Raw genomic sequence first — 27,997 nt, forward strand, 5'->3', positions numbered from 1 at the left:
GTTGGAGATTTAATTAAACTTCACTTTGATCAAAGGGGTATTTTTGTTAGGTTTATAAGTTGTACAAATCAAGTTTAGATCTCTGTAATGTGCATTCGTCACAGAAAATAAAACATTGTATACAAGTAGACAAGTTTGATAAAGTACAGTATCTTAGTAACTTCAGAAAACCAGAAATAAACTTAGATTAAATAGCAGGAAAAATCATTTTATTACACTATTGTAAATTGCAAAATAGAAATATGACGACTATGGACACAGTTTGTAAAGATTATTTAATCAACACTTTATTTAATGAATGTGGATCTTTGCATAACACCATCTGAAAACAAGAGTACTAAAAGGTATGATCTCTAATATTACAACCATTTCTAGAGTTTCTTTTTTAAGAAAACCATTTTTTTTTTTTACTTACAACAGTAATTATTTAGGCAAAACAAGGATGTGCAATCAAGTCAAGAAAAACTGTAGAAATGTAGAAAAGAGCTATTTGAATAAGATGCATTAAGATATTCAATTTCACACTTCTAGGAGTCCTGTTAGGGCATGTGCATGTGAATGCATTCTGAAGCACAGCTGCATGGAGGGTGGAGCTCAAATGTGGGCCACAAACATTTTAGAAGTCTAAAAGTAAACACCATCAAGAATCCTGAATCCCAAATTACTATAGTTGTAGAAACAATTTTAAATGTACAAAATGTCTAAAATACAAAACTGCACTTCCAAAGAGCACCTAAAAAGCTCCTTATTGTTGTTGCAAAGGACTCAAGCTGTTTGCATCTGCAGTATCAGGAACACATTTATGCTTTAACCCAACTGCAGCACACATAATAGTGTCAAATTGTTCAAATGTGGACCCTTTTTTTGAAATGGTTGACAGTCATCACTGGTTGTTTTTTCTGGAGTTACAGGAGTGGCCGGTCCAAAGTCACAGCATCTAGTCGTCTTCCTCGTCGTCACTGAGCACCCGGTGGCGCCTTCGCTTGGCAGGAGCAGAGTGAGTTTCCTCATCCGAGTGATCGCCTCCTTCAGTTTCAACAATCATTCTAGAAGGAGGAGCCTCGTCTGCAAATTAACAAAAGAATAATGGGTATATAATCTAGACAACTTTCACAATACGGGATGGAACCAACATTTTTTACTTTGAAAGAAACATCTGATTTCTAATGGAACCACACTCACTTTACACTGTATTTAAACATAGTATGGCCAAAATGAGAGTATTCTTAAGATGAATATGAAGTCATGTGTCCAGCAGTTTAAGCAGTGCTAAAATAGAGCCAGGCAACAGGACAATGATCTCACACGGCAATATGATACAGTGGTGATTAATGTGATGGACAGTCATGTTTGATAGATCCACACTGACGAAAGTGGACATGTAGCGACAATAAAGATGTCAGATGGCACAGTTTTTGTGGGGGCAGCTAATTATGTAGAAACTAATAATTTAAAAAAAATGATATACATATACACACATATATATATTTTACAAATGAGCGCTCATTGTGATTTAATGAAATCCTGCCTATTTTTCTTTTATTAAGAAAAAATATTTATATTTAAAATTTATATATATCACTGCCAAAGACAAACCGGCCTTGAAGCCAAGCGACTCCTCTCAACATCAGTTTTGATACAAGTAATACAGGGCGATTCACTGAAATGAGGTCCTGAATATTCTGTAAAAACTCTCGCTAGGACCTGAACGAAACAATGTGCTCGTCAGTATATGGAGCTTCGAACACACCATGACTGCACCTGAATATTTTATCTAAATTCTAAGAATTACATAAAATTAAAATAACAATCATTTAGTTTCAGGTATGAGTTAATCAGCTGATTTAATCTCTTAGTATTGTGTTATTATCATTAAGAATTATCTAATGATTTTTTTTTTAATACAGAAAATTAGGACCCCTATAAAAATGCTTTCGAGTTCAATTTTTTCCCCTTTAAAATTAAGCACAAGTTAGCACTGTTGCCTTGCACCTCCAGTGTCTGGGTTCGATTCCCGTCTCTGTGAGTTTGCATGTTCCCCCCCGTACTTTGTGGGTTTCCTCCGGGTACTCCGGTTTCCTCCCACAGTCCAAAGACAGGCAGATTAGGCTAACCTAAACCTTAGGCTAACCTTAGGCGTTCCTAAATTGCCCGTAGTGTGCGAACAGGTGTGTGGGTGAGTATGTGTGTGTGTGCCCTGCAATGAATTGGCGCCCTGTACAGGGTGTACTGTGCCTCATGCCTTAAGCCTCCTGGGATAGGCTCCAAGCCCCCTGCGACCCTGAATGCAGGATAAAGCGGTATAGATGATGAGTGAGTGAGTGAGTGAGAAAATACTGACTTTAATCTCAGGATTCTGTCTATTGTTTCAAAGTGTTACATGAGATTAAGTTTTTTCTGCAAAAAAGGGAGAATTATAAGGCAGGAAAAAAAAAAAAAATGGAGAAACTAATTCTATTTAGTATTTTTAATAGAATACAATGTACATGTACACATTTACTTCCATAAACCCGAAATGGGTTTTCTGGGTTTAATTTAATCACTGGCAATATGTTTATCGTTTCCTCAACTTGTTTTTTATGTGGCAAATTTGGTTTCTACTTTCAAAGGCAGTACAATTACAATTTTCCACAACAGCATGCCTAACCCTAACCCTGTACTGTAGGTCTTAAATTCAGACTTTAATGTAAAATAGTTTCATTATGTTTGAATTTAGTCGAGCAACTATAAAAAGAGGCGTCTTTTATCTGTTTTTTTTTTGTCTTTTGGACATTGCTAAATAAAAACCTGACCACTGACAAAACGTAACTTTAATAATTACATATATATTTTAAGATACAATACACAATCTGTACAAATATTTACAGATACCTTCAAGATTTTGTGAACACTCCGTTGTCAACAATTTTAAAAAACACAATTGTATAGAATCCTTTACTGTAGCATTATCTTTTCCCTTCGATGGGACTAAGGGGCCCAAACCTGTTCCAGTATGACAATGCCGCTGTTCACTAAGGAATTCCATTAAAGACAAAGCTAGTGAGGAAGAACTCGAGTGACTTGCATAGAGCTCCCTCAACTCCACTGAACGTTTGGCCATATAGTGTGTGAGACCATGCAAACCTGATTTTTTTTTTTAAACTATCTATCAAAACCTAACAAAAACAAAATTGTATTTGATGGTTTGACATTTGCTCAAGCAAAGCTATAGAGGAGAAAAAAGGAAAAGCTCTGAATAGTGTTTTAGAGATATTTTTACCCTAAAATAAAGATTTTCAGGTGTCATAAAAATAATGCAAGTCTGTATAAAGTCTGTAAATAATGCAAGGTATAGATTGAAAGGTATGGAAAGTTAGATTTTTTAAACTATTTTACATTACCTCGTTCAGCATCATCGTCGTCATCACTGTCTAACACACGACTCCTCTTAACTGAAGTTTTACCTTGAACAGCAGCAGCACTAGAACACAGAAAGAACTTATTATCCAGACTGAGTGTGTAACGTGAGCTAACAAATGCAGAAAACCCACAGTGGTGCTTTTTTCTAAACATTGACACATTACAAAAACAAAGACAATCAATTAAAAAGTCAGAGTGAGCCAGATCATTTAGGTGGGGAATGAGTCAATGCAACTGTCAGGAAGCGCTGGATGAATGGTCAGCTAAAGAATCTGGTTTGGACAATGAGCACACACTAGAGCAGGCCTTGGGCCACTAGTGACAGAGAGATGACATTATTGGAATCTCTTTGACTGTGAAAACCGGCTGTTAAAATCCCAGTTAGGAATACTTCTTGTGAGTGAGGATTTTCTGCAATAAAACTGAAGCACTTTAAAGCATGAAAGACTGAACAATTAAAAATAAATATGGATCATGCCAAAGTAATTAAAGCTGGATGTATTTGTTTGCCTATTTGCACTAAAGCATAAAACCTACAGTTGATTTGACAGAAAACTGAGAAAGAATAATAATAAATAAAAGGCCATAAAAAACATAAGGAAAAAAAATGCACAATATAATAAAAATGTAGCTGAAAAAAACAAACTGCACAAAAATGTAAAATGTCAAAAATGTCACTTACCTTTTCCTCTCTATTCTTAAAATGAACTAAATAAAACAGCTTAAATATTCAGACAACAATAAAGGTCGTAAGGTTCCTAAGATAAAGGAACAGTTAAACTTAACACAGGACTGCAAGTCATCAATGGATCAAAGTCTTCAACAATGAAGAAGTGACCTGTCTAATATATTTGTTATAAACTATTTTGCTTGTCACTCTTATCTATTAAATATACTCAAAACCATGAACAGACAAAACAAGTCATAGCAAAATCTGCATGTAGCTAAGGAACCAGCAAATATTTTTGACATCACTGTATTACTCATTGTACAGACATCTGGGTTTCTACAATGATGATATACTTGCGGTGAGTGTAGTGCAAACAAATCAGATTTGTCCAATTTGCAATGCAGACACACAAATCAGATTTGTCCTGGTATTTACAAAAGGTATTGTCCTCTAAACCAAGTGCATTGTATGTGGACAGCTGGTCATTTTCTGAATAGTTAAATATATGATATAATTTACACCATATATAGCTGTGCATTTTTGTAGATACAGCTTAAGAGCTTAAGTTAATGTTCAACATCAGGTATTGGATATTAGAATTATTTAAAAGTGTGATCCCTGTGGCCTTTTTCGTAGCATGGAAATTGTTTCTAAGAGCGGACGGAGGAAAATGTCTGAAATGGTTCGAGCTGCTGCAAGGACGCCTCTAAATTTCCCAAACTGTCCTTTTTCGATAAGTCGTGTGTATGATTTCGTCCAATTCTTGTTTTTTTTTATTCATGGAACTCTTAAGATCATATTCTTCCCAATTCTGGGGTTTACTGGGGCCACAAACTGAAGCTCTTGACCTTGATATGCATGAGTTTGTATTGTGCTTGGTCACATGACTGGCTGATTAGATAATCTCATTAATGTGCAGATTCCTAATAAAGTAAACTCTCCTAAGAGAGTGACTTTAAAAGTGTAAATGTCTCATTTCCCATAACTCTGAGGAAGAATTCTGACAAGAGGACCTACCTTTGTACTCCACTTTCACTTTCAGACGTGACATCAGATAAATCTTCAAAAAAAAAAATTTTTTAATTAATATTTTTAATTAATAAAAGAAAAATAGGCAGAATTTCATTAAATCACAATGAGCGCTCATTTGTAAAAAAAATAATAATAAATTATATATATATATATATATATATATATATATATATATATATATATATATATATATATATATATAAATAAACTACAAAACCCAAAAAAGCTACAGTCATGCCATACTTTTGGTGTCTTCAGGCGAACGCTTCCTCTGGCGAGCCAGCAGCAAGGCTCGGAGTGCCTGAGTCCTGAGCTCCTGGGAGTCATGGCCTTCATCGTCGTTCTGCGCCAATTCTGGATTTACAGTCACCTCTGCATCAGGTTGCTCTTGAGCTTTGGCCTCACTCTCATCTACTTGGTCAAGAGATGCTGCAATTGACCGTAGCTGAAAGATGCTCATTGTTGCAGAGATCCTCCAGAAAGACTCCTGGTCATTGAAGGACACAAGGCAGTTACAGTCAAGAAAATAGCTGATATATACTGGACTAAGATATTACATCATAATTTACAATAATAATCATTAAAAACACAACCAATTAACACAATCTACAAAATATGGAAGGTGTGTCACAGAGAGACAAAGTAAGTACAACAGTACTCATGCATTTGCAAAATAGCTTCAATAGTTGATTTCTTAAATAGATGCAGTAAGCGTTCATTAACTGTTAGCAGATAAATTTGTTTGAAAAGCTTGGGGCAAATCTATCAAAGCAGACACAAAGCGTTATTTGGTCATTCGTCAACAATTAATGTTAGCATGTGTGTACAATATACCTAATTTTTTAATAGATTGGTTGATCTCTGAAAATACTGATTATCAATGCCTATCCTCGGGTTGTTGCTATACACTAAAAGACATGTGTGTTTGAGACAGGCCTTCCAATACTTTTAGATGAGACTTTAGTCATCTTGAATTAAAACGAGAGAAAAAGAGAGAGAGAGAAAGAGAAGCCAAAATAAGCTGTAAGACTCAACAATCTTCCTCTTCAATGTTTTGCACTGGGAGCAGTCAAATCCTATTTAAGATTCTGTGTAACCTGTTCATCAGCTGGAGCACGGATGCCAACTTTTCGAAGAAGCCTTTGGAATTTTTTGTTCTCCATGGCGTCTTCATTCTCCTCCGTCAAAGGAACCAGTGCCACAGGGTGAGAAACACCTGAGGAAATCAACAAGTCGCTCAAGTCAATGATGAAAATAATTACATTTTATATATAATTCAATCATTCATGCAAGGATTACGTTTTCTGGCAAAAGTATTTAAGAAAATTACAAACAAATGTGACTGAGACACATTTATTAAATCTTTAGGGATAATTACCATCTTCTTCCCGATCGTCTGCTGCTCTGTTCAGGCAATTCTGAAGCCACAGGATCGGTCCGGACATGCCTGTTTACCACGAAAAACACCAGTGAGTGTAAAATCAGACTTAGTTGCGATGACAAAACTTACCCAATACAAACAGTTTCCTATTCCCGATTGTAAGTACTGTATTAACCTTCTGCTCGTAAGCTTTGTGCCATAGATCCCACACTGATGTTTTTCTCCACAACGCTTTCTCGTCTCTTGACTTTCCTTTCTCGGACAGGTCTAATCTCTTCATTTTCTCCTTCATTATCCTCCTCATCCTCTTTTTCTTCTTCCAATTCCTCATCTTCCTCTTCTTCATCCCTGTCAATCATGTCTTCTCTGGGTTCTCCACTCAGGTCAGCAAGAAAATCCTCCTCAGTCTGTGATAATAATAATCATAATAATGATGATGATGATAATGATAATACATAAAACAAATATAAAATAGCAATATTTCCAAAGATCAGGGATTCAGTTGGATGCGGAAAAACATTAATTAGTCTAAAAATAGTTTGGATTTTACCATTTCCCGACTTTTTCCAGTGGTATTGCGTCGTCGTTTCTTATACAGCTCTTTGCGCTCAGAAACCAGGCCCATGCTGATGATTTTATCTACGACTCGAGCTCTGGAGCGTTTAGCAGTCAGGCGCTTTAATATATTTCCCAAAACATCTATAGAAAACAAAAAGTGAGTCAATGCAAGTCTAGGTAGCAAAATTGGATCTTTTTGGAATAAATGTTATGCTTAATTTAAACATTTAACAATGAATTATATTTATGTCAAAGCCATGCCTGGTGTTGGAAGTTTTTTTATTTAGTTTTATGAATATGCTTTACCTTTTCTTTTTACATACATTTGTTTAATAATGTTTTAGTTTTTACAGACTGCACTGTCACAAGGTCAGAAGCCACAATGAAATCAGAGATATTAAACAAACAAAAAAAGAGGCTTAAGGGGCAGTGGTAGTTTATCTGGTTACATCTGGTACAGGTTACTGATAACAAGGTCGGCAGTTCAAGCTACAGCTCCACCAAACTGTCACTGTTGGGCCTTTGGGCGAGGCTCATAACCCTCTCTATTCCCAAGGCACCATATCATGTCTGACCCTGCACTCTGACCCCAGCTTTCTAACAAGCTGAGATATGCAAAGGAAAGAATTGCACTATAAAGTAATGTATATGTAACGAGTGCTAAAAGGGTACCTAAAACACTCTGTTGGAACTAAATAAAAATTTGAAAATCTACTGATTAATATGGCTTAACTGATTTAGCTTAGGAGGAACAGTAAAAGAGTTCATAACTTGCCATCAGAGTCTTTATATTCCTCAAAGAGCATCTGCAGCTCCTGTTCCTGCTCCTCAGTCCAGAGAACAATATGAGTACCCTTTCTTTAAACAAGACAGGCGGAAAGAAACAATGAATAAAATTTATTAAATTTAATAAAATGTATATATATATATATATATATATATATATATATATATATATATATATATATACACATATACACACACACACACACATATATATATATATATATATATATATATATATATATATATATATATATATATATATATAGACAGTATATATAAAAATGTGCAACATCAAAAGTCTAAACTCAATTCATGACCAAGTCACACACAAGCATGCTCGGTAAAAAATACTACTTAAACCACATCAACTTCACTATAACTGAACACTGATGCCTGGGTTTCCTGTGGTGACTTGCATAAATGAAACATAATTTATTCCATTAGAATAAGCAAATCAAAGCTTAAACACCTGTCTTTTTTTAGGTCCTTTACACTGTCCACCAAACCCATCGACACCATTTGGATTACAACTTGTCGTCTGGTGCGTTCTGTGCTCAGCAGTGGCAGGATGGTCTCCACGATGTCAGGAACTACATAACATACATAGACACAGAAACAAAAATGACAGGTACTCATTTTAAGTAGATGCAAAGTATAAAAATTTTAAAAAGACAGCATGTATTCAGTACACTATCTTACCAGAAAACACATTAAAACAAGCCAACATTATTAATTATTATAGCAAAATTGTGTAGATGCCCAACAAAATACCTTCCATGAGAGATCAGTAGCCTCTTGCTGCTCATGCTATGTTTATGTAAAATAGTGTCACTTTTATAAACAAAGCTTTAGATAAACATGGTTGCTGATTTAGCAGTGTGATTCCTGTTTTTCAACAACTCAACGAACAACATTCCCACTAAATCAAAATATTGACCGAACCCTTATAAACGCAGAGCTGCATGTCACTTTTACGACCTGGGCTTGTCTTATGTGGTCAGGTCTACGCTAAGCAATAAAATGAAGTCAGTTAATGACCTGAATTATCTGAATGATCACATATATGTTTTTTTGTCCCTCCCCTGATGGCACAGGCATATTTCAGTACTCAAATTGTGGATAAGTGGTTCTGTGAGCATAAGGAATCATTTTAACAGATGAACTGACCACCATATAGTGTTCTGTAATCAAAGCTAAAGATGACTGAATACAGTTTTGGAGTGTGCATTTTTTTTTTTCTTTTGTGTATATAATTGACAATAAATCTTACATAATCATAGGGAGTCTTACCTCCAGAATCCTTGTGTTCTTCATATACCCGCCGAAGCTCCTCTTCCTCCTCCGGTGTCCAGTTGGCTTTTTTGTTAGTACCACCACTGATTTAAAGAAGGAAAAAGATGGCAGATACAGTAGCATTATTAAATTATCACTTTACCCCCCCCCCCCCCATTAAATTATAATTTGCAAAGACTGTCCAAAGAAATTAGCAATAACACTTTGAGAATTCATTTGCAAAGACCCTTCCTTTGTCCCGTTAAATTATAATAAGCAACAAAGTATTCATATTGCTCAACAGAAATGCCAGCTGGTTTGGTAATTCTTAATCCTCTTTGTTCACCAAGTAAAAATTAATGACTGTTCTGTTCGTATGTCGACACACTCACTCATCTGCACTGTAGCCCTCAGTCATCTGTCTCACAATGCCAACATTCTTCCAGAAAAGTAGTTCGATGTAGGCTTTGCTGTTCTGGGCAGCAAGAGAGAAGAATCGGTTCACGACATATTTGGCAAAAGTAACCAGTTCCTGTCAGAACGAAGCAGAGAGACAGAAAAAGACACTTCTTATTACAATTATTTCACAAAGTAGACTAAGCAAAATTATTTACTGTGACTACAGAATTTTAAATTATACAGTTTATGTATTAGGCTAATTCAACATAATAGTAGGATTAGCTTTGTGTCACACAAAGAAAACTGACCAACACAACCCTTACTGTAGTATTTTTTTTTACCCTGTATAACAGACTAATTATTTTAGTTTATACATTTTGAATATTGATTGGGTTCTCTTTCAAGCATACGTTTCGGTGTCTCACTATGGGATACGCCCCTTCCGCGTATTCTTCAGAAGCCCTATTACACTACGCCAGCCCCAATTGGCTGGCAGACGTGACGTTGTGTCTGGGAGTGGCCTCCCCCCCCTCCGTATAAAAGGGGTAGCACACTTCGCTATTCAAAAACCTCTTCTCGCTTCACACCAGAAGCCTATCTTTCGAAACGACTGGTCACCACACCGTCTTTCGCCTAGCTCCTTTTATTGACACTCCAGTTAATTCTAGGACCGTTTAAAAACAATATGGCTGCAGCAACGCAGACCGCCAAGGCTAGAGAGGGAGGAGACGTGCGTATTTGTGTTTGTGGGAACAAGATTTCGAGCAAAGACACACACCAGGTCTGCTCGTCGTGTCTTGGGCTGAAACATGCGCAACTAGCGCTAGACAACCCCGGTTCATGCGAACACTGCGCACGCTTCACCGCGAAGAGCCTTCGTCGCAGGCTAGCGCGCCAAGCTAGCCTGTCGGGCCTCGACCCACTCCTCTCACCTAGCCCCACTCCAGCTGCCACCCCACAGGTATCCATCCCTGTGGAGCTGCCCACCACGGCAGCCTTATCCTGGGGTGAACAGCTCGACGTCTGCGCCCCTCTACCCAGTGTGCTCAGCACTGACGAAGAAGAAGGCGCGCTAGACTTCGAGGAAGAGGGTCAGTCCAACTTTCTCCTTTCTGAGGAAGAGGAGGATCTCGAGGACTCCCCTTTCCTTCCACCCGTGCACTCAGCACAGCCTCTTGCCGCGACAGGAGCCGCTGAAGCCATGGACGGGGCACCATCCCCGCTCCTGAGCGTCGACCTGCAGGACGTGTGCAAACGCGTTGCGGAAAAGCTAAATATTCAGTGGCCGACTGTAGTGGCAGAGACTGCAAAGTCTCGCTATGAAGGTAAGAGGCTGCCGAGAGCAAAACGGGCGGCACGGCAGCTCCTTCCAGTCTTCCCAGAGCTCCTGGAGGAGCTCGCGGTGACATGGAAGGAAAAACCGTTTACGAGCAAGACGCCAGTGCAGGGGGGATCTGCACTCGACGTGGAGGGCATGGAAAGAGAGGGACTTTTTAGGATGCCCCCCATGGAACGGTTAGTGGCTGCGCACTTGCTCCCGAGACACACGGCGGCTGCAAATCCTGGTTGCCGTCGAAAACGGAGCGCTTCCAGTCAAACATGACGGAACGCGCATACAAAGCAGTCGCGCTCTGCGTCAGAGCTCTAAACGCGACCTCTCTGCTGACCGCGTACCAAGCGGAGCTGCAGGACGAAGCCTCGGCCACACCAGGTCAGACACAGTGGGAGGAGATCTGTATAGTGACAGATCTCTCTCTGAGGCTTCAGAGGTGCGCGGTACAAGCCGCGGGGAAAGCAATGGCCACGATGGTCATTCAGGAGAGAGGCCGGTGGCTCAACTTGGCGAATCTCTCCGACAGAGAGAAAGAATCTATCTTGGATGCACCAGTGGTGGCCGACGAAATCTTCGGCTCGGCTCTCACACTGATGCAAAAGAGATGTGAGGAGAAAAAGAGGGATGACGAGGCGCTACAGCTTTGTATGCCCAGGAAGGCGCAGGCGGCACCCCCCACCCCCCCCCCCCCCGCCACTTAGGCAGACCTTCGCACAGGTCACAGCCCGCCCTTCCCCCAGTTATCGCATCCCCAAACGGCAGAGGCCGAACACAAGTTCAGCGGGCCAAGGCGGAGTCGCAGAGCAAAGATCTCCCTGGCAGAGAAGAAACTATCCGCCAGCGGCAACTCAGACGGCACAGCCTGCTCCTCAACCCCATCCTCATCCTCAACCCCATCTTCAGGGAGTGAGGAGGAAGAAGAAGGCTGTTTGCTGGGGTCTTTCCTCGGGAAGGGAACCAACAGCCCCCCAGTTTGCTAGTTCCCGACCCTCAAATGTTGAAAAGGACGAGTTCCGAGGTCCAAAGTTGTTCTGTGTGGAGGGGAGAGCCCGGGTGGGCCAGGGGCAAGACAGTGAAGCGAAAGAGGAACGGTGCAGCGGTGTACATACATCAATGTATCACAAGCATGTCTCACGTTCAAACCGGAATAAAGCTTTTACTGAACCCCCAAAAAATTTCAAAAAAATATATCTCCCCAAAAAATGTTGCAAAACATATCAATGAATCAAAATATAACGTCACCTCGGGGAGCTGTCGCTCTCACAGAGGTGATGGATCACACAGACTCTGTCAAAGCGCTAAGTGCCCGCGCATGCGCAGTACAGACCACAGAACCGTCCGTGACTCAGCCGCGCGAGGGCGCCAGAACACTGCAGATACGCAGCTGGCAAGAATGCACGCAGTCCCGCTGGGTATTAAAGACAATACAATTCGGGTACAGACTGCAATTCGCAACTTCCCCTCCAAAATTCAAAGGGATAATTCATTCCCAGGTGAGGGGGGAGTTGAAGCATGTCCTTCAGGAGGAGATTTCCTCTCTGTTGAACAAGAGGGCAATAAGAGTGGTTCCACCAGAGGAGAGCCACAGCGGGTTTTACTCGAGATATTTTCTCGTTCCAAAGAAGGGAACCCAAGCCCTCCGCCCAATACTAGATCTACGTGCGCTGAACGTATACCTAAGGAGATACAAATTCAGAATGCTCACGCACTCTACACTCCTACAAATGGTGCGCCAGGGAGATTGGTTCACATCAATCGATCTGAAGGACGCATATTTTCACATAAAGATATACCCACCACACAGGAAGTTTCTGAGATTTGCCTTCCTTGGCGTGGTATACGAATATCTGGTGCTACCATTCGGCTTGTCCCTCAGCCCCAGAGTATTTATAAAATGTACAGAAGCGGCGCTCACCCCGCTCAGGGAGAAAGGCATTCGTCTCGCTACTTACATAGACGATTGGCTGGTGACAGCTCGCTCGGAACAAGAAGCGAGAGAGCACACAGCGATACTTCTGGAACATATACAGAAACTGGGGCTAAGATTGAACACAGAAAAGAGTGTTTTAACTCCCACACGGTTCATAGTGTATCTGGGACTGTCGCTGGACTCAGTGAACTTCAGGGCGCGACTATCGGCAGACAGGGTGAAAAGATTCACCTGTTGCATGACCCACTTTCAGAGGGGAAACAAGGTTTCCTTTCGTACAAGCCTCAGATTATTAGGTCTGATGGCCTCAGCCCTGATAGTTATCCCACTAGGGAGATTACATATGAGGGAATTCCAGCGCTGGGTAGCGTCCCAGGGGCTGGACCCGGTACGTCACTCACGGAAAAGGGTAAGAGTGACGTCAGAGGCAGTTCTAGCACTGCGCCAGTGGAAACACCCGAATTTCCTGACTCAAGGGGTTTCCATGGGTGTAGTTCGGCACAGGAAGATAATAACGACGGACGCGTCGCTGTCCGGTTGGGGGGCATTCACGAGGGCAGAATAGTGAATGGGAGATGGGGTCAGCATATGACCAATCTTCACATAAACTATCTAGAAATGCTAGCTGTTTTTCTGACGCTAAAGCATTTTCTCCCGTTTCTGAAAGGAGAACATGTTCTTGTGAGAACGGACAACACGACAGTTGTAGCCTACATAAATCGTCAGGGAGGCCTCAGATCACTCCTTCTGCACACGTTAGCACGCAGACTGATCTTATGGGGCAGTGTCAACCTTCTATCCCTGAGAGCGACACATGTACAGGGTGTGATGAATCGGGGCGCGGATCTGCTGTCCAGGGGAAATTCCCTCTATGGGGAGTGGAAACTGAACAGCGAAGTGATCGAACAGATCTGGGGCATGTATGGCAAAGCGACAGTGGATCTGTTCGCGTCCCAAGACAATGCCCAGTGTCACCTGTTCTTTTCCCTGAAGGACCAGAGCGCGCCCCTGGGAATAGACGCGCTAGCACACGAGTGGCCTCGCACTCTTTTATACGCATTCCCACCGATAGCGCTCATATCACCAACACTCTGCAGAGTAAGGGAGGAAGGTATGAGACTAATACTAATAGCCGCGAGATGGCCGGGGGAGATTCCTTTTCAGTGTTCAGTGGCAGTAGTTCTTTCATTCCTTCAGGAAAAGATTGACAAAGGCGAAGCGTTCTCAACCATAAAAGTGTTTCTGGCTGCTATATCTGCTTGTCACATTGGTTTTGATGATAAAACAGTGGGACAACATCCTTTGATATGCAGATTCATGAGGGGCGCGCGCTGCGCCCTGCCGGTCTCTAAACCACTTACCCCATCATGGGATTTGGGGTTGGTGCTTGATGCATTGTCTATGTCCCCATTTGAACCACTAGACAAGGTTGATTTCAAGGCACTGTCTTTTAAGACTGCACTATTAATAGCTTTGGTCTCAGCAAAGCGCGTGAGTGAGATTCATGCTCTTTCTGTGCATCCAGCATGCTTACAGTTCATGTCCGGGGATGCAGGAGTAATTATGAAACCTAACCCGGCATTCATGCCTAAAGTCATTAATGCGATAAACCCTTTTGAGTTAAGGGCCTTCCATCCACCTCCTTTTGCTTCATCAGAGCAGCAAAAGTTAAACACGCTGTGCCCAGTGCGCGCTCTGCGCATCTATACAGAGCGGACCAGAGGTCTAAGGGAGAGTGATCAGCTGTTCGTTTCTTGGATAAAACCTCGTACAGGGAAGCCGATCACTAAACAGCGTTTATCACATTGGATAGTGGAGGCGATTTCGTTGGCATATTCCAGCAAGGGTCTAGAACCCCCAACTGGCTTACGCGCGCACTCGACAAGGGGAATGTCAAGTTCTTGGGCTCTTTTTAAGGGAATCACATTACAGGATATATGTGAAGCGGCGAGCTGGTCATCTCCGCACACATTTGCCAGATTTTACAAACTGGACGTTACAGCTCAGACTTTAGCTCATGCAGTACTGAGCGTAGGGACAGAATCTAAAGACTAAACTCGTTCAGCCCTGTAGGCTTTGGGTATGGTTGGCAGAAGACTTCAAGACAGGCTATCTGACAATACGGGAGTTAGGATATCCCATAGTGAGACACCGAAACGTATGCTTGAAAGAGAACAATAGGTTACTTGCGTAACCCCGGTTCTCTGATAGCATTAAGTGAGGTGTCTCACCAGATGACCCTCCTTGCTGTGTGAAGCGAGGAAGAGGTTGCTTGTTTTGAATAGCGAAGTGACGTTGTGCTGCCCCTTTTATACGGAGGGGGGGGGAGGCCACTCCCAGACACAACGTCATGTCTGCCAGCCAATTGGGGCTGGCGTAGTGTAATAGGGCTTCTGAAGAATACGCGGAAGGGGCGTATCCCATAGTGAGACACCTCACTTAATGCTATCAGAGAACCGGGGTTACGCAAGTAACCTATTGTTTTGCTAGGCATACAGTACTTTAGTGGTTAGGGCATTAGACCACTGATCAGACCTATGGACCTTTGAGCAAGACCCTTATCCTTCAACTGATTATTTCAGTTGTAAATTTCTTTGGGTAAAGTCAAACATTTATTACATATTGTACAAATGCAAAATATGATAATGTCTGAGAATTTAAAAAGTGGATTTTGGTAAACCACCTTGTATGCTGAGGCAGCAGGGTCAGTGAAGATTTTGTTAAAAAGGTGGAAGACAGAAAGCTGAAAAAGCAAAGCATCCATCTTCAGGTCCACAGCAACACGGTAAAGCATACGGGCAATGCAGTGGTTGGTATGAGATGTGTTTGTTGAGTACGTGCGCAGCAACACCAAGTACGGTCGAACAATGTTTGGGTTGGCAAACCTGGTGATAAAGGTGGGGAAAAAAAAAAATCAGTCCTTTCTAAATTCAAATTATAAACATATGAGCAAATGTAGATGCATCTCAATATTGTATGTATTATACTGAGTAAAGTGAATGAAAGGGAAATATTAAACATGCCTATTACTCATATATGGGAAACAGTACTTAAAACTACATTATGAAAATCTAATAAGCTTTCTTTTGTTAAAGCTAAACAAACCAAAAACCCAAAAATTCACCTCTAGTGAGCAGAGATGGGTTTTCCACAAATAAAATGCATGGTCCCTTGCAAAACTGGTGACTGAGAACAATAATTATGAATACATCTGCACTCACCTTTTGATAAAATCCAAAAAGTTGAACTCCGTTTCAGAGACACGCACAGTCTCCAGCTCTTCTTCCTCGTCTAGTTCTGCCCCCTCCTCATCTTCATCCATAGTAGGTTCTGTCTGAGCTGGTCCTGAATAACACAAAAGAGCAAACATTTAGCAAACTAAGCATAGATATTTAGGAATTTTTTCCTTCAATTTCTGAGATTAAAATCAGTTACTGTTTATATACTGTATGTCCCACATCAAGTAAATTAATTAAGTATTTAATTTTTACAATCTACTTTACATAAGTATCTACACAAGCTTTTCAAGAACTTTTACTAGAACATTCTGTGTATTCTTTTTGGTATTACCTGATTTAAAAGTATATGGGCTGTTTAGAGACAAACTTACTGGGAAGTTCAGCAAAGAGAATCTGCTTTAGAAGATTAAGCTCATCTTCTGATTCTACCTCAGCAGAGCCAAACACGTCTCCCTCTGGCCACACCTCGCTGATAAGGGGGAGTAAAGGGGTAAAGGAGTTATTAATAGGTCTATACACAACCGCCTGCTGCACTTTTAATAATGCATCAACTTCGGGGACAGATTTTAATTTATTATTTTGCATGGCACGAAATATTACAGAACTAGAATTTTTTTTTTAAGGAAAACAACAAACAGAAGAATCACTGAAAGGGACAATTTCTGAGTAAATGCCACTATGAAAAATTTTCTTAGCTATTTTAATTGCCAAATGTTCCTAGGGTTGCATTTACTGTAGCCAACATAACACAGGCAAAAGAACACGCTCATCTAATTTAATAGCTTATAGCCAAAAAATTCCAAGTTTAATAATTTCATTTAGATAGTGGCATGCTTTACCGTGCTGCTCGCAGTAACCCGAGTGCTTCTGGCCCAGTGCGAGCGAGCAGAGCGTCTTGAATACGGATCATGGCTTCAGTCCGCTGCTCAGTAACAGGAATCTCAGAAGCAGCATCAAAGGGCACAGCGGACTCTCGCAGAGCTTCTGATAACTGTGATAGTTGTATACATAAATTTTAAAACTTAATTAAAACTTGGTTAATGTGTATGCAGAGCTATACAGCTTGACAACATAGCTAAAGATGCACCTTGATCGGCTAGTAGCAGGAACTGTCTGTTTTTCCAGGGTGATTGACCATGACCTTAACTTCACATATTGCGATCTGATCAAACGTGTTTACACTCGGGGTCTCCGAGTGGCGCAGTGGTAAAGTGCTTGCCCTATTGGGTGATGCTGTTACCTCTCTCAGCCGGAGGCCTAGAGAGAGCTGATTGGCCGACCTCTCTCAGAGGGGAGGAATGAGAGGTACTTTGTGCTCTCACATTAATCACGGCTCTACAGCCAATCAGGGGTGTCTGTGAGCTCGTGCACGCGTAAGGAGCGGCTAGCGCTTTCCTCCGAGTGTGTTACTCCGCCCCTAACGGTGCGTGAGCAAGCAGTTCGAAAAGATGCGGTCAGCTGGCATCACGCAGTTCGGAGGAAACACTTAATAGTCTTCGGCCCTCCCGGCTGAATGTTAGTAGTAGCCTTAATTTGAGAGCCCCCTAGTGACGAGGAGTAATTGGCCACGACTAAATTAGGAAGAAAAATCCAAAAAAGTGTTTACATTCTCTAGCAGCACAACAAAACTAAGTACAAGTTTGAACATTGTATGGGGCCTTCCATAGCCAAAAATCGAGGGAGCAGATTGAGAATGCTTTCAGGGATAAGCAGTGGCATACTTGCACCCCCTTATGTGTGTAAAACTTTATTTTGTACTAAATTTTATACCTACGGAGTAAGTTTAATCTACCTCAGCGAGCCAGGAAGGATTACAGAGCTCAGTGTGTTGCATTTTGAAAAGCCTGTTTTCCTCCCACTCATATCAAGTCCAGGGCCAGGGGTAGCTCAGTGGTTAAGGCATTGGACTACGGTTCGGAAGATCCCAGGTTCAAACCCCACAACCACCAAGTTGCCACTGTTGGGCCCTTGAGCAAGGCCCTTAACCCTCAACTGCTCAGATGTAGAATGAGATAAAAATGTAAGTCATTCTGGATAAGAGCGTCTGCCAAATGCCCAAATGTAAATGTAAATATCAAGTTGTGCTGCTGATGACTTAAACGGGGAGCCTCAAGCTACTTTAGACATTGTTTGAGTGTAGCTTTAGCTTATGACCAGAGAAGGCCAGCAAAATCAAAACTGTACTATATACAGTTAGAGCTTCAGGACCTGTAGCAGCCCTCTGGTAATACGATTCTGGCTTTTATAAACTTTTGTTAAAATAGATAGAAATCACATAATAGACACTATTTAATACCAAAACATCATAAGAACTTTATAACACTGTTATGTGCCATTTATTTAATATTTATTTTAGTTATTGGATATTAGATATTGACATTGTAAAAGTCTCACACAATGCCAATCACATTTGTAAAAGATATGACGTAAAAGTCTCATCTATGTGGGGCTGTTCGTGACATGGACGTTGTCTATAAAAGAGGACAAAGGAAAATGCCCAAATTAATTCAATTTGCCAACTGTCCTTTAACATTGCCCTTTGGATTCTTAAAACTCTTGAGATTAAATTCTTCTTTATAAAGTGGACAGAGTGAGTGTAATTCAATATTCCCAATAACTGCTTTAGTAAAGCATTCTGACTGTATACAGTATATCAGTTACATTACATTTAACAAGCATTTCAGGTGGTAAAACGCTGACATTCCTCTATAATACTACAAGTGGTGTGGTCTAAACTGTTTACACATTGGCAGGCAGCACTGTTTCCTAGGTTTGTTTAGAATTATAACAAATCTGGAAGAAAAGTAAACAAACCATTAGACCACTGGGATATTTTTAAAAACATGATACTTAAAGATTCGGATCCGAATAGGCACCTAGAAATCATGATAATATCATATCAGATAGTTCTTGGTGATTCCCATCCCTACACAGTGTCACAATTAAAAAAGTTAAGTTAAAGAGCCTGAGTAGCAGTCTAGGATGGTGGGTTGTACAAGTGCATCACACTTAAAGTTTAGATTATTAGCACATACAGTCATACGGGTTTACAATTCTCATATGCATGGTAAAAGTAGAAAAAACACTCAAAAGACTCAGCAATCATGGTTCTTTGTGGCATTAATTTTAAAACAAACATGTACACCCAACTTTAACAAATTAGAAGAGAAGCAAAGCTTTAAAGATATACCTGAAAGCCAGAGGATTTAAGCTCCTCAGACACGATTTGCCACGTTTCTTCCAGTGCTTCTGGGGTATTCTCTATCTGCGCTGTTGAATTCTTTTTCTTCTTTCTCTTTTTTGTCTTCTTTTTCTAAAGGAGAGAGCAGTCGGGTGGAAGAACATGAGTGACTGTAAGAAGTTGGTTTTTACTCAGAATGTAGCGATACATTGTGACAACGCATTACTGCAAAACCGTTACGTAGCTGTGATGATTGTGGAAACATGCAACTGTAGTTTAATTATTATTTATGATGTATGCAGTTGCAGTGTTTGAACACCAGAGGGCCCAATTTCCTCAAAACTAAAAAACTGTACTGCAAGTTATCCCAACAAGGGACAAATAAACTATGGGTGTACTCAATGCATCTCAAAATTTGATGTGAATTTTTTTTTTCCGGAATTAAATTTTAAAAAGTGAAACTAGATTTATTTCAGTGAAACAAAGTAAAATATTTCAAATATATATTTTTTTATTATGGGAAAAGAAAATCTACAATATTATATTTTTCAGATGCAGTGTGTTTTATATATATATACAAAAAGAAACATCCTCTGACTTTCAACGGTTTTTACTTTCAGTAAACTTAATATGTAAATATTTGTATGAACACTAAAAGAGTCAACACCATAAGACAAAAACTAAAAATGTTTCACAATGTGTCCCTGAATGAAGGGAGGCTCAAAATCAGAAGTACCAGTCAGTATCTGGTGTGGCCACCAGCTGCTTGAAGTACTGCAGTGCATCTCCTCCTCATGGACTGCCTATTGCGGACAGTCTGAGCACTGATGGGCCAGGCGTAGCTCAGTGGTTAAGGCATTGGACTACGGTTCGGAGGATCCCAGGCTCAAAAAGTTATTCATCTGCTATACTGCTTATATTGCACAGGGTCGCAGGAAGCAAAGATCCCAGAGAACTTCTGGCACAATGTGGTACACCCTGGACAGAATGAAAATCCATCGCAGGGGACAACCATAGACTTAACTACACACTATAGGCAATTTAGAAACACTGATTTGTCTAATCTGCATGTCATTGGACTGTGGGAGGAAACCAGAGTACAGAGAAGAAACTCACCAAGTACAGGGAGAACACACAAACTCAATGCACACAGACCTGAGGCGGGAATGGAACCCTTGACCCTGAAGGTGCGAGGCGACAGTGCTAACCACTAAGCCACCATCCCATCCCATCTCATCTAGTAGTGAAGTTCTTCATTACCAGGAGATTAGATTTTCTTTCAGATGCCAAAGGACAATTTGGGGAGATTTGGGGAGAATTCCCCAGAATTTATATAATTCATGGTGCTCACCTGCACAATCAGATTGTTTCGGCCCTTGCAGAAACGTTCCAGCATTCGTAAGAACAGATGCGTGGATTCTACCAGATCACGCAAAAATGATCGTGGCTGCATTCTCTCATCAAACTTCCGCAAGAGTGTAAGGAAAATCTCTCTGAACTCCATCAAATAGAAGATATTACCTGTAAGCAATGAAGGTAGGATTATTAGAGCCTTAAAAAAAAAAATCATACATATTTAAATGAAATGGACTTTGTAGTAACACATGCAACATACTCCTCTTCCTGAACTGCTGACAAAGCAAACAAAACAAAAATTTTAGGAAGGTGGTAAGACACACAGCTCTGCAGAAGAAATGCTTTGTTTATACTAGGTACTGCCAAACTTTTCGCTGAGTAGACTGGTGCATTGTCTTTTAAAATTAATTATGTTTTGTAAGTATTAGTACAGTGAAACCTCTGTACTGTTGTTACCTACAACACTGACCACGTGTGTGCGCCTAAAACATTTTATTTTGTGTACAGCACGCATGTAAAGCAAAAGCAAGTCTCATTAGAGAGGTTAAAGATCTATTTTCTCTCTCTGCTCCGGGCTCGGCCCTCCTACTTTCGACCTTCACAGACACACACACACCCTCTTTCTCTCTGCTCTACACAGAAACACTGCTCTGACGCGATTCTATTCAAAGGTAAAGTGCAGGTTAATTTGTTTTATTTTTACTTTACAGCAGTGATTCCGTTAGTGTGTCGCTCAATTGAGTGTCATTAGAGATTTCTTGGCTAGTTAGCATGGCTAGTATATTGACAACCAGCACCAGTAAAAATATATACTTGCTTAAATAAGTGCCTTCAAAAAGTTTTTAAAATGTTACATTTTTGTGACAGTTAAATGTTTCTTGTTTCTTACTCTTGATAACATTTGCACTCTGACGGATGTTCTCATCTTTGGAGTGATCCATTTCATTTACAGTCATCAGGAGTTCTTGGTAGGCCTTCAAAGCCAAATGCATTCTAAAAGATAAAAAGGATATCAACAGTTAGTTCCGACCACATTCAAAACCATTTACCAAAACACTTTCAGCAAGTATACACATCTGACATGACGTTATGTCATCTTAAACAACACTTTAAATCCATAACTGCTTCCAAGTTATTCCTGATCGCCTTGGAACCATTCATACTAGCTCCAAACAAAAAGTTTAATGCCAAGTCGCTCTCCAACCCCTCATCAAGGGTACTACTTGGTGTGTAAGACAAGCGATGGTGCAACCTAGCACACTATCTTTCCATTTACTGCTATCTGGGGTTCAACCCCAGACCCTGAAAGTTAACAGGGCTGATATTCTAAAGTGAATATAAAGAGGAACTTCATAATTTTTACAGCACTATTCACTACTACAGAGAACCATTATATAATATGTAACCATTTTTACCCCTTAATTACATTTACTTTTTGTCGCTAGTCATGTTCAGTTAGTTCGTCCAGCAGAAGGATAAGTTATGGTGGAGCAAAACAACTAGTTAAACAAATCACAATCTGTTCATAATAAATTATGTTTGTGGACCTGTTGTACATGAGCAATATCACATTTACACAGCACAGCTGTGACGAAGTCACAGGCCCGAGGGCGCAGCCCGAGTGCTGATATTCATCACAACAGCACTCCCTCTCATGTAATATCGCTTAAATAAAATTTACCTGATTTGTTTAAATAATAAAAAAAAAAAATAATAATAAAGTAGCAACAGAGTATTTAATCTGACCTGCGAGACCATGATGTAGCCTCTTTTCGGTCAGTGAGCATCATCTCATAGTAGTTAGTGATGTTCTTCTCTATGAAGTGGAAGGCACGAATAGAAAGGGTCTCAGAGACAAGCTCAGCTCTGCAGCCATTGCCACGATTAAAGGCCATAAAGAAGCTCAGACTCCACAGGTAGTAAGTCTCATCATGCTGCTGGCCCTGTTCACGAATTAATGACTCCTAAAAAAAGATCAACCAAACAAAAGAGAAAACAGTCAAAATCATAAGAGTCATGGAGAAATGTCCTACTATATCCATTGACAGTGGTAGATGTTTCGCCTGCCATGCGGAAGGCCCGGGTTCAATTCCCAGCCAGTGTCCAAACCCCAGCCCCTGGATGCAGTGCCAGTCCCAAGCCCGGATAAAAATGGGAGGGTTGCGTCAGGAAGGGCATCCGGCGTAAAACCTGTGCCAAGTTGTAGTGCGGACTGGATATTCCGCTGTGGCGACCCCTTGCCGGGAGCAGCCGAAAGAACAACAACAACAACATATCCATTGACTGTAATCAAATAAATCTGTGTATGTGGCGGCATAAGCACTGAATAGATCATAAGAAAATTATCTTCAAAATAAATAAATGACATTGTACAACAATAAAAAAAAGGGAACATGGTATATGGTTGCAAATCTCAACTTAGTCAGAAAGTCCTATTAACTAAGAACATTAGTTCTTAAATATACGGAGTTAGTTTAGCTAAACCCTTCCGGCACAGGGATCTTTGATTAAGGAAAAAAAATGAGTCATGTCATACACTCCCTCTATGAGATGATCCAAGCTTCCGGGAAACTGGGCTCTGAAGTGTTCAGTCACATTTTTACCCAAGTCTATAATGCTTAATTTTTATAGATAAAAATGATAACCACCTTGACAAGGTACATGAGCCTATTGTAGCAGTTTTCCAGGAAGTCTACGCAAAATCCACGTAGAAAGATTCGCACATTCAGGACAGACCGGCGCTGGGTTTCAGTGTCTCGGGCTGCCTGTTTACGCTTGGGCACACGCCTCACGGCCTTCCCAGAATCATGAGAGTAGTTCCTAAACTGAGAGAGGAAAAAGAAAAACATTATAAAAGAAATTATAGCCAAAGCCCATGCAATGTCCTTATCAAACTAATTAGCATTTTAGCTTCAATGTTTTTTACATTTGCTTCACCTTCTGGGTGGTTTACACTAAAGATGAATACAGAGGAGTATTCGCTCACATGAAAGGCACTATTTAAAAAGAGAATATAATTTTGGCAAACTTTGTTTTCTTCTATATGTGGTCATGAATGCTGTCTTTTCTTTTATCTACATTTGTTTATTTGTTTCAGAAAAGCAGAAATAAATCAGTTGAACAAAAGAAAGTGAAATATATTCTAAGAACAAAACTTTTTATAATTCAAAAATATCTTTCAAATCTACTTCTGTACACACTTTATTATACAGAAGCTGCATGATGGTGTGAGGAACAAACACAATGTTCCCAACTAAGTAGTTGCAAAATTTACTAAACACAGATAAAGTATAATTGAGCTGCACGAAGAGTCAACAAATCATAACTGTGATATTTACATGATTAATAACATATATAATTAATAATAATGTACATTTTAAACAAGCATGTGATAAAAGACATGTTTACGGTGATAAAATGTTAGCTATATAGCCACTTCTTACATGCCTATTCCATATTGCATATATACACGGTCAAGCTACTTGTTTATATTTATTGTCGTTTACTCACATTGTGAAGTCCTTGGTGGAAAATGACATCTTTCTCACCAATAGACTTTAATCCCTGTACTACATATGAGCCTCGAAAACGTGAGTGCCTGAGACAGAGAACATGATCCTTCTTGAGTTTTACACATAAAAAACAACTCATCAGTGCAATCAGTGTGTCATCAGATAAGCAGAAAAGCAGAGAAGTTTATAAGAGCAAAATGTAAGCTCTGTGCATGTTTATCACCACACTATAAATGTTCATCAGCCCTTTATGAAAAAACTGCTGCCTTTGTTCGGATGCTGCATAAATAATTTTTATGTACACTGAACACTGAAAAACTTACAATTCAGAATTAGCCATAAGGTATTATTTGTTACTGTAAAAATAAAGTTTGTAGATGCATGTCAAACAAGACCCTCAACAATAAAACACTTCTGTTTTCTGTTATGACTGTACACAAATTTCCTAAAGTCTTAATCTTTGGTTCAAGAAAACATTTCATATTTCTTGCATTGCACAGCCTATGATTCGGGGAAACATCAACAGACTAATGGTGTATTCTATCAATAATTGTTTTACAATGTCAAGGAAATGATGGAACTGCTTTCCAGAAGATTACCTCCCAAAGTACTTACAGCTCGAACATAAGCTCCACAGTCAGGAGAATCTATTACTTACATGATGCAAAATATTATTTCAGTCAAGACTAACACGCTAACATACCTGGTTCCCCTCTGTAGTGTGCGGGTCCGTTTCTCTGCTAGCTCTTTTTGTCTGAGAGTTTCTAGCTCCTTTGTGTCTTTTTGTTTCTCCTGTGTTGAACGACTCTGTCCCGCACTTACAAGCAGCTCAGGAGTCTGTTAAGAGCAAAGTAAATGCACAAACAGCATTAAACTGTTTACTAGAATATGCAGTAAAGAAACTTCCAAAAACGTTAGTTCGGTAAAACTAAACATTTAACAAACAGTCTTGAAATGGAACACAAAGATGCCGCACTGCATCAATAAACATACCTGATCTCTAAACATGAGGGAGATGATCTCCAGCACATGCATGCTCCATTGCTGCTCACTTTGAGCACTGGCCAGAAACTTCAGCAAGTCATCCATTCCGCTCATGTGGATCGCCCACAGCAGCTTATCATGTACGCTGGCATCATCATCCACATTCTGCACGGGGAGGTAATTAAGCAAGAAAATCAATCTTCATGCTTTCCTAATATTATTACACCCTACGCTCGGGACCACCTTTCCCGGAGGACTCTTGTGTTCTCACTGATCAAAATAAACCAGACTTTGCGATCAAGTGTTCCCGGAAACAATACCGGATTCCTAATGTGAAAACGCCCCTAGTCGTGTTCATGGAGTTCACTTTGTGCACAGAAGGATAGTTATGCTGAAGCATTTAGGGGGACCCAACTCCAGTGAAGGGACACCGTAATGCTAGAAAGAGATTCAAGACCAGGGGCAATAGAGGGGAGGGTTCACACATGGGTGTTATGGTCAGATGTCTACAGAATGTTGGACTAATTGTGTATACACAGCATTATATACACATCTAAACGTTTAAACAACAAGCCAAAATACATAAACTCTGACCTTCTCCTCATTGGGGTCAGCAGGGATGTGAAGCACATTCCTTACAAGCAGCAAAATCCTTTCAATCAGCAAATTATCTTCCTCTTGCCTCTGTTCCCAATCCTGATAAAGCAGGAAACAAGAGCAAAAAAAATTAATAAAATACAGCAAGAAATGCGTCACTACAGGTGTTATCTCTTAAGCATTTAAAAAAAAAAAAAAAAAGTTTTTCTTTTTGGCCCCAAATTAAACAATTATTTTTACTTAATGGAACATTTATGACACTCACTAGTTGCAGAAGGTTGTACAGCGTCTCACTCAGGACCGTAAAAACTTTTTCATTAGCAAATGCCTAGAAGCAGAACAGATAAATAAATATAAGTAACTACTAAAATGATCACACTCTAATTTTGAACTTTTTACTAAGATTTACCTCCTTATATCCTTGTAGATACGTCACCAGCTGGAGGAAATGGTGTCGGAAAACAGCATCATTTGGGATTTTTCCAAAGCAGAGAAGTGCGGGCTGAGTCAAGTTCACCATGAGCCTGCAATCAAATGTACAGCAGATCAAATGTAAGCACGTTTACATTAAAACTTACTCAGCAGTCTGATGTAGTGCCATGCTTGGGATCCTGTATTACTCTGAGCTCCATGAAGAAATGAAGAAAGAGAAACTGGATACATAGAATATGCTAGAAATACATGTCTAAAAAAAATAAGTCTAAATAGGTTGTGTCATAAAAATAGTTTGGGGTAAGAGTAGTGGAGAAATGCACACATGCAGTAACACAAAAGAGAGAGAGAGAGAGACTGTGACAATTCAAGCAAAAGAAAAGAAACTCCTCTGTCCTTTCATTTAATTCTCCAATCCCAAAATATATGTCAGATCACTGATGCAACATTGCACACAGCATTTCATATTCTGATATTTTAATTAAATCGCCATCTCAAATATACCTGATGCAGGCATCGAACAGAGGCTTGTCCTGTCCATGCTGGGTTATGATAGGTAAAAGGTCATTTTGGAGGATCTGGGCTGCTCCCAGCTGCTGTCTGACGTCCCTCGTCTCATCCTCATGCCTCAGGTAGCGAATAAGATCTTTTACACTCTCTAAGGAAGAGGTCACATGATTTGGAGTAAATAAATAAATTCTGAAATAAATTTAAGAAATAAATTCTGGAGTTCAAGAACATTTCACACATAAATGTGAACAGTGGCATTACAGTACCATTTATATTCAACACACAACATGAATAAAATGTTCCTGTTTTTATTGTACCCGTCATTAATAGTTAGTTTATATTAATAGTAAACAAAAATTATATTTTAACATAAAATAATAAATCAGGGGGGTGCAAGTCACTCAGCAGCAGGGTGTTTTTAGGTATTTTATCTTTCATTGTTTAAATGCTGCAGTTGTTACCTAATAGAGCTAAGGTTGCTATTCTTCGTAGTCACTTTGCTGAACTTTGTCTACTTAAACAAGCAAACAGGATTCATTTTACCTGTGATTTTCACCTTGTTTAAAACATTGTATTATTATTATTCTCGTTATTGAAAAAGATGTATTTTTATTATTTAAGTAATCTAAAGGTCTTATAAGTATCATGCTTTATCAGTCTTTTATTGAATTTACAGATAAAACCTGACGCTTTACACTTATGTTATTTCTCTTACTCAAGAAGCTAAAGTTGGTAATACAGTGGTACATCGGCATACAAATGTGTCGTCTTACAAATTTTCGACTTAGCAAGACATTTGCCTCAGCATACAAAGCATTTAAGTATAAGAGCGACCAAGCTGGTTGCACAGTCTTCTTGTCATCTGTGGAAAGCCAAGCAAATTTCCTTTTTTTTTTTTTTTTTTGCATTTTGTGCAAGATTTAGTAAAGACATAGCACCATGGGCCCCAAGAATGTTATCAAGGAGCGCAGGGAGAAAAGGAAGGCACTTTTAAGATGAATCATAAACTACGAATAAGTGAGGTTTAATGTTTGTTTACTTCATATTTTACTTTATGTACATGTCTTTCCTAAATGTTGAACAATTGGTGATATTTTTTTTGGTGGCTGAAACGGATTATTAGCATTTACATTATTTCTATGAGGGAAAAGCGTTTCGCAATCGTTTATGCAATCAGTAGCAGTAAACAATATTCCACCCCTCAAAGTCTGCTCTATTTATATAGCAAATAACACTGAATTCATTAATGTCTCTGTGTCTATGATGTGAATTTCTGCTCCAGACTGTGACTTACCCAAGCAGTCAGGCTCTTTGTGGTAGTTATCACCCTCCAAATAGCCGAGAGCGCTACATGTGGCCAACAGCTCACACTGCATCCTGTACAGATCCACACAGATCTCCCTGCACTGCACACCCAAGAACACAC

At 39.9% G+C, this 27,997-nt stretch overlaps 1 protein-coding gene across 1 annotated transcript; it reads right to left on the minus strand.

Annotated features, from left to right (window-relative positions):
- Positions 1 to 13: 13 nt before the first annotated feature.
- timeless (timeless circadian clock) lies at positions 14 to 27,997 on the minus strand. Its single transcript, XM_053484681.1, has 29 exons — positions 27,866 to 27,997; positions 26,566 to 26,719; positions 26,039 to 26,153; positions 25,895 to 25,957; positions 25,627 to 25,728; positions 25,042 to 25,197; positions 24,752 to 24,885; positions 24,047 to 24,134; positions 23,185 to 23,361; positions 22,283 to 22,500; positions 21,426 to 21,529; positions 20,532 to 20,701; positions 19,190 to 19,312; positions 16,839 to 16,990; positions 16,371 to 16,468; positions 15,982 to 16,105; positions 15,444 to 15,645; positions 9,491 to 9,630; positions 9,117 to 9,202; positions 8,296 to 8,416; positions 7,816 to 7,898; positions 7,033 to 7,181; positions 6,658 to 6,889; positions 6,480 to 6,548; positions 6,199 to 6,317; positions 5,345 to 5,588; positions 5,087 to 5,129; positions 3,381 to 3,460; positions 14 to 1,065 (listed from the first exon to the last, which is right to left on the minus strand). Exons 1-29 carry the CDS (start codon positions 27,945 to 27,947, stop codon positions 938 to 940), a joined length of 3,756 nt encoding a protein of 1,251 aa, XP_053340656.1. The 5' UTR covers positions 27,948 to 27,997; the 3' UTR covers positions 14 to 937.

This window comes from Clarias gariepinus, chromosome 23, assembly GCF_024256425.1.
Source record: "Clarias gariepinus isolate MV-2021 ecotype Netherlands chromosome 23, CGAR_prim_01v2, whole genome shotgun sequence".
NCBI classification, from domain to species: Eukaryota; Metazoa; Chordata; class Actinopteri; order Siluriformes; family Clariidae; genus Clarias; species Clarias gariepinus.